General features: G+C 38.3%; 1 protein-coding gene across 2 annotated transcripts; it reads left to right on the top strand.

Moving 5' to 3' along the window:
• The first annotated feature begins 1,838 nt into the window (after positions 1–1,838).
• LOC122668920 (COP1-interactive protein 1-like) lies at positions 1,839–13,303 on the top strand. 2 transcript variants are annotated; one of them, XM_043865497.1, is made up of 3 exons: positions 1,839–2,073; positions 6,584–6,759; positions 10,037–13,303. In XM_043865497.1, the coding sequence occupies exons 2-3, from the start codon at positions 6,666–6,668 to the stop codon at positions 13,060–13,062; spliced, it is 3,120 nt and encodes a 1,039-aa protein (XP_043721432.1). In that variant the 5' UTR covers positions 1,839–2,073; positions 6,584–6,665; the 3' UTR covers positions 13,063–13,303. The 2 variants fall into 2 exon arrangements, with proteins under 2 accessions (XP_043721432.1, XP_043721440.1); XM_043865505.1 differs by lacking the exon at positions 1,839–2,073 and adding an exon at positions 2,715–2,748.
• Positions 13,304–14,933: the final 1,630 nt, after the last annotated feature.

Here is a 14,933-nt window from a genome sequence, read left to right as displayed (position 1 = left end):
ATTTTCGCATTTATGAGAGATTTCATATTCTATGATCATAGAATGCGAAATCGATCGACCTACTATACATTTCAGGAATGCATACCAAAAGCAGTCTAGTTGTTCAAATTTTTTGACTCAAGCTTTGCAATCGTTCTAATTTGTCGATCCCTTGATAAACCCATAGCCAGTGCTTTCTTTTGTGATAGAAATATATGTCATTTTATTTAACAAACATAAACCAAAGGAAATAGTTTATAAAATGAGAAAATCTCTTTATTTTTATACCTTTGTCATTTTATTGACATATTAAACTTACTTTTATATTATTTGCCTATTTTACATAAAAATATTCATGAATGAATTGCAAAAGAAATCCACACATAAACATACATGTGTCTCATTTAATGCAAAAATATGAATTCATTTATTAAGTTGTAAGTATGCATATACAATGCACATTTGACATTCCAGGGCCTATTTTTTAAATAGCTCTTTTTGAGAGCCTTCTCTAACCTTCCCTAAAAATTTGTGTTGTGGTACGTTATTTGTGTCCTAAATTTATGGTTATTTTATTCACATCATCTTTAAATCGATGATAAATTAAACTTAACTCTATAATGATCTTATTCATATTATTGTATAAATATGGATAGTTAGGGAAGCATCCATTAAATGGTATGGTATATGTCTATATGATTAGTTTTATTTATTTTTTAACTCTTAAAAATCTTCACCGCATGACCATGTATCTATTCAATGATCAGAATGACCTGTCCAACCATTTTATGGCTCAACTATAAATTGTGAAGTATTGGGTGTTTCATTTGTGTGAAATACTAGAATTGAACCAACCCAACTAGGGGTGTCAAATTTCAGCTCTAATTGGATTTGTAGACCAGAGTTCAGCCCTGGATAAGTCCTTCTCGGGCCGGCTTTTGGTTTGGGTTTTGATGAAATGGAAAAAACACCAAAATAAATTGGACCAAACGAAAACAAAACCGATAGAATAAGTCAGGCCGAAACCAATATTGGTCTTAACAATTTGGTTTGGTCCACTACTAACCCGAAACTGGTTAAAACCCGGACGAAACCGGAATTGACACCCTTAAAGGCTAAAACCCAATCCATGTCAAAACATGAGAGCCAAAACAACGGTGGATTAGGACGTGAGTCCCACGCGTGAAGTGGGGACCCATCCGGGATGGTGAATTCCCAGCTGTACGGCTGAGATTACGGACGTCACGCTCTCATAATCTTCAGTTTAAAGCAAACTGTTAATCTTTTGGACTTCTGGAGTCGGGAGCTGGAATAAGACAAAACACAGAGCGCGGGAAAGGAAATAGCCGTCATCTAATATCGCTTGCCCCTCCATTAAAAAAAATCCAAAAACAAATTAAAACAAAAAAGAATGTTGTTGGATTTTTAACTTTCTCCAGTGGCCACTCTCCAGTCTCCACCAAAGGGAAGTTTAACAAGTTGGCGTCATAACTGGAATAATCTCTCCAGTGGCCATTCTCTGCTCTCCACCTAGAGATGCTAGAGAAAAGTTGGATAGCCAAAGTTTGACAAGTTGACGTCATAGCTGGAAATAGCCTCTCCAGTTCCACCAGTGACCGGACCATGTATGTGGCCACGGTTCCTCACTTCCTTGCCACCTTGCATTCCTACGAATAAAGAAAGGTAGTGGCACTGAAAGTAAATTTATCAAAGTATAGGGTATAATGTAATGGTTCTTAACCAAAAACCAGATGCACCCAAAGATTCCATTCTCTGAAATTAAAGCTATTAATGCGCTACCAGTAACTTTTATCTTCCAATCCGGTGGGGAGGAAAAAAAGAAAAAAAAGAAAAAACGATTTTTCGTTAATTCCGTTTATCAATTTTCTTCTATCTCACAACCTTTTCTCCCAAACCCCCAGCATTTGCGTTTCTATTTCTGTCTTTCTTTGACTCCTCGTCATTATCCTTCGATATTCATTTCTTATTGATTTTCCACCTCAATCGAAGGATTTTGCAATCGTCTTGGAATTTTCAAGAAGCTCGCATCAATTCTCGGCGACGAAATTGAAGACTCTGCGGTGGAATTTGCAGGTATTTTTGGATTCTGGATTGTTTCTTTTTATTTTTATTTCCCCCCCCCCCGGATTTTGGGGTAGATTGATCGAAATTCTCGTGTGAAAGTTGCTGGAGCACACTTATGTGTCTCGGATTTTTGGTTCATTTGACTGTTTTTCTCCGTTTTTTTCCCCCCTTCCCCTGTCTCCGGAAATTTTGGGTACAATAGATGAAGTCTCTGCAAGAAAATGTATTCTGAGTGTCGTTACTGACTACTCATCGATTCTCAACTCAGTTTCTTTGTATTGCTTTAGTTTTCTAAAGTCTAGAACAATTATATCGTGATATTTATACAGCGTGAAGATTGAAATGTGCAGTTTTGCCCCTTTTTGTTTGTGGCTGAATATAAATCTGTCTTCGACCGCTTCGAAAGAAATTTACTCTTGGGTTTTTTCTTTTCATGAATCCGTCTTTCTTATGTCCTTCTTAAATTTTCTTGAGGTTCAGGTCGCTGGATGAAGTTCGAATGAACAAAATTTACTTTTCGACTTGAATTTACATCGCCCTCTCTCTCTCTTCCTTTTCTTTTCTTTAAGTTTTTAATTTGTTTATACGTTTTTTTCTGTTCATGGCCAGAGATGAAATTCGTCAAGGTTACTGATCGGTCTTGAAACGACATCACGACTAAGAAAAAAGAAGATAAAGGCTCAGGTGAATCTTCATCCCATCTTTTCTCCTGTTTATTCGTTACATCTCCTTTCTATTTGTTTTTCTTGAAATTGCGAGAAAAATACTCCTTTTTTATGATTTAGATTTTCGCTTTCGAGGTTCTTAGTTCAATCTATTTAGCTCCAATTCCTCTGTGTGTGTCAGTCTCTCACATTTTAATTTTCCTTCCCACTCAAAAAAAAAAAAGAGTTTCGAATATAGAATTGGCGAGTTGGTGACAGATCTCGTCTTTTTGGAAAAATTTGGTATTAGAACAGCTCAGCTTTCTGAGATACGAGTTGTCTTTATTGATTCCTATTGGGTCCGACTCTACCTGAGATTGGTTAGATGGCGCCAGATAAGAAACGTAACCAAGAATGCGTACGTTAGCGTATAGTAGGAAACCCATTAAGAAATCTTTATTTATGAATGAACTTGACTTCGATTTCCTTATGAAGCCGGCATCTCTCAGACTCTCACACCATCACCGCTTTCCAGGCGATACACCTGCGCAACAATGGGCCTGTGTTAAAAAATTTTGTATCTTTAAAAAACATGGCAAATGGGGGCTGCCCCTGGATGTCCACCTGTCAATTTGGTGTTCCAACTCAACCACGTGGTCTGTCTTATATTGGATTTTCCCCATTGTGTGTACTTTGACCATTAAACTACCTTGCCCCTTCTTCTACTTTTCAACCAATTTTGAAGCTTTATTTTGGTGCATCATAAACTTGGTATGGTTTGTAGTTTGTTCACTAATACAAGGCAAGCCATACGGTGTCCATCAATTTAACATTTGTCCAGTTTAGGAGACATATCAATGCAACTGTCTCATTAGTTACCTACAAACTAAGGGCAATTGTGCTTGGGCTTTGGGATTTAGAGATCCAGATCCAATCATAATGTAATGCTGTAATTGAATAATCAAAACAGTACCAAAATAGGACCTTTTCTCAAAGAGTAAAAATCCAGATTAGAAGAATAATTAGTAGGAGCAAAATCAGATGGTCAGATGACCACCAAACTCCAATCGAGTTCAGTAAACAGGGTATAGATTAATTGCTTAATTTCTGAAATCGATCCAAAGGTTGGATCTGAGAATATGAGTCAGTCCTACTAGCACTAGGATAAGGGTATATCAGTAATTTCACAAATCAGATTGAAACTCAGATAACAGGAATATGAAGACCAATCGACTCTGAACATATACTATAAATTTCAACAAGGGCAGATTAGTAAAACTAGTAATTTGATGCGCTATTTAGAGAGCAGAATTCAACTTAAGAAATAAGGACAGAATAGGAATATTGAATTAAATCCAGATCAGCAGGTATGATCTGCCTGAAATTCTGATCGAAGTCCTCTTTTAGAATTTAGAATAACTCTTAAAAATTTGAGGATGATCTGACGGCCAGATTCCCTCAATTGATATTCGTGTAAAAAAAAGTCTTGCTTATGAATTCCAAGAGAAACACCAGGGCTTCACATCACAAGGTGGTTGGAAGGATCAAACACAAGGTTCCTCGAAGGGGTTTCTTCATGCAAGGAAGAGAAGAGCAGCAAAAGCTTTTCGTTAATCAAAATCATGTACAATTCTAGACACCTTTACAAACTTATATAGAAACTCTAAAACAGATTCTAACACTAAAACGGAAAGACCTAACCCAATCCTTAACTAATAAGGGAACCTAAACTGATTGGGAAACTGAAATAATAAATAAAACTAATTCAAAACAGGACTGCACTTATAGAATCCTATTCCAGCCTAACTAAAACACTTAGGCTGTGTTTGGTATGCATTCTAGGTCGATTTTGCATTCTCAATTGATAAAAATAGTTGTTTTTATCATCCGAGAATACAAATCGACCTAGATTGAATTCCAAGAATGCATACCAAACACAGCTTTAATAACAATTAAAGTTAAATGCTTGTTCATAAAAAAAAATAAAAATAAAAAATAAAAAACAATTAAAGTTAAAGAAATAAAGACACTTAACTGAGCAATCCCATATGCCTAGCCTGTTCCCACATTATAGGCCCATTACAATGAAAACCCATTAGACTAAAGGCCCAACATAATTATAGCCCAACCCAAAGCTTATTTCTAATAAAATAAGCCCATTTAGGTGATTTATCTGCCTCAGATCTGATCATCTGTAGCGATTGAATCATATAGGGATTGACCAGTGCTGATCTGAATTGACTTGGTGATTCACCTCCTAAGAACATGGTTTATAACAGGCTTGAACAATTACTTTTCTGCCCAAACTCAAGGATCCAGGCGAGTTCAGGTCAACTTAGACCGGATAAGAATCCAATCCCCAAGACCGAACCCTAAGTTGTGCTTGGGCTAGCACGATGCCCTTTGTGCTATGCTTTCTTCTAAAGTGTAACACTCAAAGAGTACAATTATTTTATTGGATATAACGGGCGATTGTGCTTTACCCTGCCGCTTTCTAACCTGACTTACTTTCTTTCTATGGCCTGGTTGTATTAATTAAAATCTCGAGTTCGGATATGGCTTCGAGGCTATAGGGATGCCTGATCAGTTCTGCGTATACAATCGCAAATTCAAAAAAGGGAGTGAAATCTATTAGAGTAGACTCATCTTCTGAATCGGAATAATAACAAGCAACCGAACTAAATAAGCAGCACAAGCCACAGGAACAGGTGTAGGAGCTCTTGAGTTGGCTTGTCTTTTCTTTGTCTAGTCGCTTTTGAGGCTGTAAACGAAGGCTTTGGCTTTCGACACGCCGTTGCTTGGTTACATGGGCACGTTAGCCCGTTTATCTAGCAGTAGGCCTTTTCTCATCAGCCGACGAAAGAATGGCTCTTGTTTATCCCTCCGTCGCCTTGTGGTGGTAATTCAGTGTGCCCACAAAGGCGCTATATAGCATCCCTCAGCAGACAGATCCACTTCCTTAGATTTAGATAGATGGCCCGCCCGGCACACAGCTCTATGCTTAGCGTAACTCATGACAAGAGGTCTACTCGTCAAGTAAAGCCTCATTTTTTTCAGCGAAGGCCAGAGCCGATTCAATCAATGCAACTTCGTCCCCCCAGTCGAAAAGGAAGGAATATTCTTTGGCGGGCAAGGAAGGAAAAGGCAGGATATGTCGTGTTTTGTGGTAAAAAATCTAAAATTTTCTATTCCCATGGTGCTCGCTGCTTGGTCGTGTAGCCCCTGCACCAGTGCGGGGGCCAACGAGAGCGCATGCAGGGGCATCAATATGATGGAATTTTTTATTTCAGGAGGGGCTGTTGGCGCTAATTCCGTACGCTCCTATGTCTGGGCGCAGGAGCCACGTGACCAAGCAGCGTTCTTTTTCCCTTATTATTATTATTATTATTGCCGTTTTTGTAAATCATGTGTGTTATCCTAGGACCTGTGCATGTTCTTTAAAATCTTGTTGTATGAAGAAAATTAACTACATCATAATGGAGGGGAATTAAATGGGACTCCAGAATCCATTAACACAACTATGGAACTGCCCCACCAACATGCCAAGAGGAGAGAATACTATCTTCCGTAGTTCCATTAGTTTCCACTATGTCTTCACCTTGTGAAGACTATGAATACCTAGTTTTTCTTCCCCCGGACAAGCCCTTTTTGTTTTGGAGAACTATAGTTTCCTCACGTTGATTAGCAGTGAAATAAGCGGGTTCAAAATCTTTCACTTAGTTCCAATTTCAATTGTTTGATTTTGTATCTATACTGCCAACCTACCTTGTTATATTCATTCCTGGAAATTTGTTTAATTATGTCCTTGTATTTCTTGTACAGATTTATATTTAGCATGTTTATAGTATGACAGATATTTGATTTCATTGTTGCAGATCTTTTCCATCTGAGTTTTTCATGGAGACAGTCTTGTATTAAAAGTTATAAACAATTGCTGGAAAAGGCGAAGTACCAAGGATGATGAAACATCAGTGGCGGGATTCAATAAAATCCTTTGTCGGGGATCACGTTTCTCCTGAGAAAACTGAACAGCTTAAAGAGAATAAAAATGGTGATTTTCTTGCTCCAGTTCTTATTTGAAATGGTCTTAATCTTTCAAATGTCATTGAAGATATGCGTAATTTTTCCTTCAATGAAGACAATGCAAAATAGTGCTGGGAAATCAAACGAAGTAATCTTGCAATATTCTGTCATATAGCACTGGGGAATCAAACAAAGTAATCTTGCAATATTCTGTCAGCATACAAACCCCCCACACCACCCCCGTGCCCCCCCCCCCCCCAAAAAAAAAGTAAGAAGTTTTAAATTTCTTGCATTGTTTTCTGTTTATATGGTGCTAACCACTTGATAGAGAACGCTAACCGTCCCTCTAGGGCCTGCACATGCGCGGTGGCCAATGAGAGCGTGCACGGAGGCATCCTGGGGGGCAGGATTTCCGCCTTTCCATGGGGCTGGGGCAGTCATTTCGCACCCCCATGACGGTTAGCGTTCTTTTTCCCTTTCTTTGTATTTGGATTTTATAAATTTTCTTGTTCTCCAGACACTCAGTAAGGAAAAATCGACTTTGAACCAGGGAAACCAGCGGGAGGTCGATTACAGCAGGATCAATACAATAAAAGAACAAAGTTGAATAATTGGAACTCTTTTTTTATTATTATTTTTCTGTTTACATATGAAGGAGAACATAAAGGATAAGGAAAAGGAGAATAAAGAGATATAGAAGGGGGGATAGGATCCTCTCCTCCAGGGCCTCTCACCCATGGTCTCTCACCGTTGCCACGTCTCACAGCTTCAGCCATAACTCTTTTCTCTTCAATCTTTATCCTCTTCTGCTTAGCCTCATACTCTTATTTATAATAACCCAATTGCAAAGCAACCCATTCCAAATTTAAGAAAGAAACTAAAGAATCCTAGAAAAGGAAACTACTATTTCATAAAACCCATAAAATAGAAACTTAAGAAAATAAAAACTTCTAAATAAAAGCTAAGCAACTAAAATAGAAACTCTTAACTTTGACAAGGTTTCTAAAATAGAAACTCTTAAATTAGAAACAAATAATCTCAAAAATAGAAACTAGATCCTTGTCAAAAAGGAAGCTAACTTGGTCTTCAATCTTCTAGAAGCTGTCCCATCGATCTTGAAGTGTCTTGCTGTCCAAGGCTTCTAGAATAGGAACACACATGATCTAAGCTGGGACCCACAACACTGTTCACGTGAACATTACCTTGGGTACTGGTCATGTGAACAGTAACTTTGTTTTTGAAACCTGTTTTGTCCTGTTCTTCATGCTTTGATCTACATCCTCAATCTTATGGTTTTAGTGACCATTAATTGTTAACCAATTTATAATGCTCATTCTGTTGTTGTTTTATCTTATTATTACAGTAACATTTTCAGTGTTATGAGCCTGTAAGAACATAAAAAAACAATGTTAACACTTTGATCTTCCAATAATGGGGTGGTGATGTATGGTAGGAATTCCAGATGTGCAATTGGCCCCATGCCTGTATTGAAGTGGGACCCACTGTACGAATGGAATACCAGCTACACATGGCCACTATGCTTTTTTAATGAGAACGGTGCTAACACTCCTGAAACAGACATTTCACTAACATTGTCTGAGTACATGGCATTAGTACATGCCATGCTATGCAGAATGTTGATATTTAATGGCATGATGTATTTGTTATAGAACATCGGCCAACAGCCAGAGGTGGCTACCTACAGAATAATTTGATTCTCTTGCACCAAAACAAAACCCTTGGATCTGTAATTTTTTTGGGTCCAATCAAATATATACATATTAAATTCAGTAGTAACAAGTGAGGAACAGGGAAACAAAACCATTTATATTATTTCTTCACATTTCAGTGATGTCCAGAAATGGGGTCCATTTTTTAATGAACTCTGTAGGCACTTGGATTCTGTTGCAAACCAAAATGAAACCATTTTGTTGAAATAGGTTACTTATCCCCTATCCGATTGGGGTAAGCAGTCCTAATTCTATTAGGACTGCTTCCTAACCGATTGGGGAAGTACCCCTAGTTAGATTAGGATGTTTCCTCTTTATTCCCTTTTATTTTTCTCCTTTTTTATTGTTTATCTCCCTCAACCGAATCCTAGTTTGGTATTCCTAGTTGTACTAGGAATCCCTAATATGATTAGGACTGAGGTTGATTCCTATTTGTACTTGGATCCTTATCATTCTACTTAATATAAATACAAGGCCTGTGTGATCTAAGGATCTACAGAGTCTTACCCTAATTCAATTATCTCTACATGGTATCAGAGCTAATCTCGAATTAGGGACCATCTCCCACGATATTTCAGTTTTTCCTTTTTTTTGTCTCTCTTTCTCTCTCGGTCTCTCCTTTCTCTTCTCCCTTGTTCTCTATTGTCACATAGGGCAGCACTGATGAGGTGATCTTTCGATCCAGTTGCTGCCCCCATTACCTCATGGATGCTACTACATAATTCTGCTCGATAGGAACCAGCACTTCCAGCTTGCGCAAATTGGAGCTTCAGTTCTTTGAGGATTCCTTCTACTTCTAATACAAGGCATCATCTCCTTTTTTTTTTGAAGACCAGAAACTGCAGCAGGAATATCTTATTATTGCTTCATGTTCCTATCTCAGATCTGATCATAGTTTCAAGACCTCCTTGAGATCGATATTTACCAAATCAGGGTTTTTTTCCAAACCCTGACAATTGTCGATCTAGGAGTTTGAGCTCACTACTGTATCTGATTTTTTGAAGGCTTCTTCTCAACCTATTTCAACATTTAACTCCAGGTGACTTGCTAGTAGCCTTGCACTTATTGAGGTTAGAACGAAATAAAATAAAATTGATTAAACCTGAGAAAGTAGATAAGATGATGTACAATCTTAATATGCAAATAAAGCACCCTAATTAGTCATTTTACAACCTACACAACTGACCCAATTAGTGCTTCTGGAACATATTTGTAATGGTTGCTACTTTTAACCTTTATGGATTTTTACAGCATTTTGAATGTAATGGTTTTTATTTTTTTAGGATGTCTCAACTTATTTATCTCTTGAGTTTGTTCTCTTGGACAACTGCTATATTGATTGTGTAAGTTACTTGCCACTTCCCTTTACTTCTATATTTTTAATAGTTTTTCTCTTCTGGATCCATGTAGCCGACCCCATTAAATTGGGATAAGGCTGAGTTGTTGTTGTTGTTGCTATTTATTAGTTTGAGGATGACATTAATCTGTTCTTTTAGAACTTAAGTTTCGCATCTCAGATTATCTAACTTGATTGATATTCAAGCAATAGATTAAAAAGCATCTGGTTTATTGCAGAAATCGAGAATAAAGTGAAAAAGATCTTGAACCTGATCAAAGATGAAGGAGAAGAAGGCAATTCCATAGTAAACTCGAACAGAGAGTCAGAACTCTTCGACCTCGTCAAGGATTTCCTGGAACAATATCAATCACTCTATAACCATTATAATCAGCTTACTGCAAAGTTACAGGAGAAGTTTCATTACCAAGAAGGAAAGGATGGTGACTTATCAGCTAGTTCCAGCACAGATTCTGATTCAGATCATTCTTCCATAGAGAGAGCCAGTGAAAATGGAACACAGGGAAATGAGCTTCAAAAGCGGGACAAAATCTTTAAACAAGAACTTCAAGCTGCAAATGACCAAGTTGCTGACCTGAAGCAAAGATTGGAAGATGCATACAGTGAGAAGGAAGCTTTGAGAGCAGATATGGACAAAGCTTTGAGTAGTATTGATGAGGGCAAGAAATTATCCGAAGACCTGCATGCCAAAGCTGATCTATTGAATGATGAGAAGTCAACATTGTCGGTTGAGAATGGATCATTAAAACAAGAACTGGAATCTATGAAAGGGGAAGTTTCTGATCTGAAGCAAAGACTGGAGTCTACAAATGAGAGGGCTGCTGATTTATCTCAGGGACTGGGTTCTGCTCAGGAGGAGAATATGGCACTGGCTTCAAAAAATGTAGAAATGTCAAATGGCATTGCTCAGGCACAGAGAGTAATACAGGAACTTACAGAAGAAGTTCAACAGTTGAGTCAGAGATCCAAAGAGAGTGAAGCTGAACATGCTGCACTCAAAAAGATACGCGAGGAATTTGAAAATGAATCATTAGCTCGAATAAAGGGTTTTGAGGCACAGGTAACTGATTTGCAGTCAGAGCTGGACTCTTTACGAGCCCAGAAAAGGAATCTGGAACAGAACTTTGAAGATAAATCAAAGGAAACTATGCAGTTGGGTGAGGAAAATTTGGGGCTGCTTTCGGTTCAAACTGATCTACGAGGCCAAATCTCAGAGTTGGAAATAATATCAAGAGAGCGAGGGAGTGAAATTTCTGTTCTCTTGAAGAAAATTAAGGATAGCCAGAGCGAGACAACAACTCAAACAGAGAATGTAACAGCGCAGTTGAACAATCTGCAACTGGAGGTGGACTCGTTACATGCTCAGAAAAGTGATTTGGAAGAGAAAATCAAATGTAAAAGTGATGAAACTAAACAATTGAGGGAGGAGAATTTGGTATTGCAGCAAGGCCTAACTGGCTTGCGAGATCAGGTAATTGAATGGGAAAGAACAGTGAAAGAAAAAGAAGGCGAAATCTCTGCTCTCGATGAGGAACTGAAGGACAGAAAGAAGGAAACAGCAGTTCAGATCAATGACTTGCTACTGGAACTAGATTCCTTGCGGACTAAGGAAAACCAATTACAATTGCAAATTGAGGAAAAAAACCAAGAAGTTCCAGAATATGAGAAGAAGATTGAAAATCTGTATCGTGAAAAAGATCATCTGGCAGTGCAGGTAACTGACCTTCAGCTGGAGGTGAAGTCTTTATTGTCACAGAAAGGTGAATTAGAAGAGCAGATCAAAATTAAGAATCATCAAGCAGAGGAGTTGAGGGAGGAAAACCAGGCACTGCAGCTCATGGGGACCAAGTTGCAAGATCAGATTTTGGATTTGGAGAGAATATCATCAGAGAGAGGAGATGAACTCTCAGCTCTTCTGGAGAAACATGAGGATAGCAAGAATGAAGGGTCAGCTCTAATCACAGGCTTAATGGCACAGGTCAATGAACTGCAAGTGGAGTTGGACTCGTCGCGCTCCCAGAAAAGCCAATTGGAATTGCAGATTGTGGAAGAAAAACAAGAAGCTGCGGGAAGACAGGCCCAAGTGGAGAATATAAACATGGAGTTAACTAGCAAGGTTGCTGATCAGAAGAGATTGCTAGATGACCAGGAAGATAGAATCAGCAAGTTAACTGAAGAGTACAAACAACTTGAGGATCAATGTCAGGAATCGCAAGAGAGTCTCCAAGTGGCGCAAAAAAAGATTGAAGAAATGGGAGAAGTGTACCAAAGAAATATTGATTCTAAAGATGAGATGATTCATATGTTGCAGAGGATGGCTGAGGAGCTGAAGAAAGAGGTAGAAATTGGAAGAGAAGAGGTTACTACACTGAAAACAGAGTTGAGTGAATTGGAGGGGAATCATAGAGATCTTCAGGAAAGGCTTGACTCCACAGAATCAGATAAGACAGTTGCAACTGTAGAGAAGGAGCGCCTTTTGTCTGAAACCACAGAAAAGATGCAGAGAATTCAAAGAGAGCAGCAAGGTGAGATTGCAAGGTTACAGGATGAAATCAACACTATTGAAGTTAAACTACGGCTGTCAAACCGGAAGCTACATGTCACTGAACAATTACTCACTGAGAGAGATGAAAGCTACAGGAAGAAGGAAGAGAAGTTCCTACAAGAATGCAAAGAACTTGAGGAAAAAAATGCCAACTTGTCCACTGAGATTGCTACTGCTCAGAGTGATCTCATAGAGATCAGGAATACACTGGAGAAGATTAGCAATTCATTCTCTGGACTTGAACTGGTGTTCCAGAAGTTCCAGGAAGATGACAGTTCCTTCCGGAACCGTATTGCTGAAGTCTCAGAAGCACTTCGGATTGCAAAGATCTGGGTCATGGGCTCAAATGATAAGAAAGTAGAACTGGAGAGTTCTGTAGGTAATCTAATTGAGCAACTGAAAGATAAGCAAGAACAGGAAATGGAGCTAAGAGAGAGAGTTGGGGCGTTAGAAGTGAAGGTGAGAGAGGGGGAAGAGGAGAAGGAGAAACTGATGATGAGTGTAACTGAACTTGAGAAGAAGGCAAGAGAATTGGAAAAGAGACTCAAAGAAAGAGAAGATGTGGTGCTCAGTATGGAAGAAGAGAAGAAAGAAGCTATAAGGCAGTTATGCATTTGGATTGAGTACCACCGTGATCAAATCGATTTTCTGAAAGCATTGATCTCGAAAACAAGAGTGAGCAACCAGAGGGCAACTTAGATTTCATTTCATCTTTTTTGGTTTTTCGTGGATGTGGTTCAATCGGTCTTATCATCTTCAAAATTTTTCATTTTCCCTCCAGGGCAGCTGTGTTTGTTAATTGAATTGTGTGGTCAAGAAATTAGCTGAATGAGAAGTGAATAGAAATTTTAGCTTGTTATTTCAATTGATGTATTGTTTGAGAAAATTTTACTACCCCTCTAGAAGGGGATAAAAATTGTTGATTGAACTTTAAACCCCACCCCCTCCCCCCCTCCAAAAAAAAAAATGAATGAAAACGGTTTCATTTTGTTCAAAATTAGATTGATCTTATTATTTACTTTTCATTGAGACAATCCTGTTATAATTCTAGCATGTATCAGTTTTTCATTCCTATTGAAAGTTCTAATATCCTGATATAGGCAGAATCTATTAGAGAAAATGTTTGTGTTACTTCATTGATTTGATCTAAAATTTTCAGTTCTTCCGAATGGATGGTGAAGAAGCTTCATAATCTCACATAGGATATAGTCTTTACTTACAGGGAAGAATCAACCCATCTCAAAGAGCTTCAGCTTTGTTTGTACTTGAAGCAGGCCCTTCTTGATTTCCCAGCAAAGATCCCGATTAATTCCGTTCATGACAACTCATCATCCCATTTTTATTTTAATTTTTTGCACGTTGAATGATCAACTGAACGGGTAAAAAGGATCTTAGAGAGTTGCCAACTCTGGAGGTTGGTTGTCTCAGTTGCAAATCAGTTTGCCTCTGATACTTACTTGTGCTTTAGTGTATTCCTTGAAAGTTGTGATCTGTGACAGCTCTATTGCACATTGGTTTTGAAACACAGGCTTCATTGCCTATTTTTCCAAATCTACCAGCAAAGCTTGGTACATTCATCAAAATTCACCATAAAATTCTCCAGGTTTGGATTGGATTGGATCTTTTGAGGTTGGGGGATTCTAATTACTCATCCAATCTGCGAAAGGTGCGACAATCGAGAGATCTGAAACAAATAACTGAGAAGAGAAACCAAGTTCCTAGTCCTTGATGACACAAGAAGATTACATGAATTACAGAAGCATTGTCGGTCGTTACAGAGTAGATGTTTTCCTTTTCTTTTCTTTTCTTTTGTTACCTTCAACAACTCTCTCCCTGCCATAACTGCAAGGGTGTCAAAGACTTCAAGCAACGCCTCCATAAGAAGAATATGGTTTTCTTTTGGAAATCAACTTGTTCTCGTTTATGTTACTCAATGGAATAGACTTTATTATTCCAATCACATTATTCACATCCAAAGATTTTCTCCCCCTTTTTGTTTAGACAGATTCTGGCAATTTCGCTTTCATCAATCAAATTATGTACCCAAACCAAGTTGGAAGGTGGCTTTCCATATATGCAATTTGAGATCTGGCAATTTTTCCACATTTTTGTTGTTCTGCTTTTCACTATCACTTGAACAGGTCTTCAACCTGTATTCTGTAGTCCTTTGATTATAACTATCACATAGAACTGGTCTTCAATCTGTATTATGTACTCCTTTGGTTATACTTTTCCAAACCCATAGAGAACCGTGGATTTAAATCACAGTATCGGTCTGGCCAATATCAATATGGATCGGCTGACACAGGCTGTATCGGACGGTTTTGTCCTCTTTTTGGAACCATTTCACCCCAAGTACAAACCGATACACAGCTAATATATCGGTATGGTATCAATATTAGGTACCAGTGATACTGATTCAATATCGATACCTTTTAACTATGTGGAGAACAGGAGCGGCAAAATACTTTGAGGGAAGCAGTTTTCTGTTCAGGAGTGTGGCCTACGCCAGCACCCCTATGTGTCTCTCTCTCCTCCTTAAAATAAGGGGGCAGAGGTGTCTTTTCACA

Source organism: Telopea speciosissima, chromosome 1 (assembly GCF_018873765.1).
Source record: "Telopea speciosissima isolate NSW1024214 ecotype Mountain lineage chromosome 1, Tspe_v1, whole genome shotgun sequence".
NCBI classification, from domain to species: Eukaryota; Viridiplantae; Streptophyta; class Magnoliopsida; order Proteales; family Proteaceae; genus Telopea; species Telopea speciosissima.
This window is presented reverse-complemented; position numbering and strand designations above follow the sequence as displayed.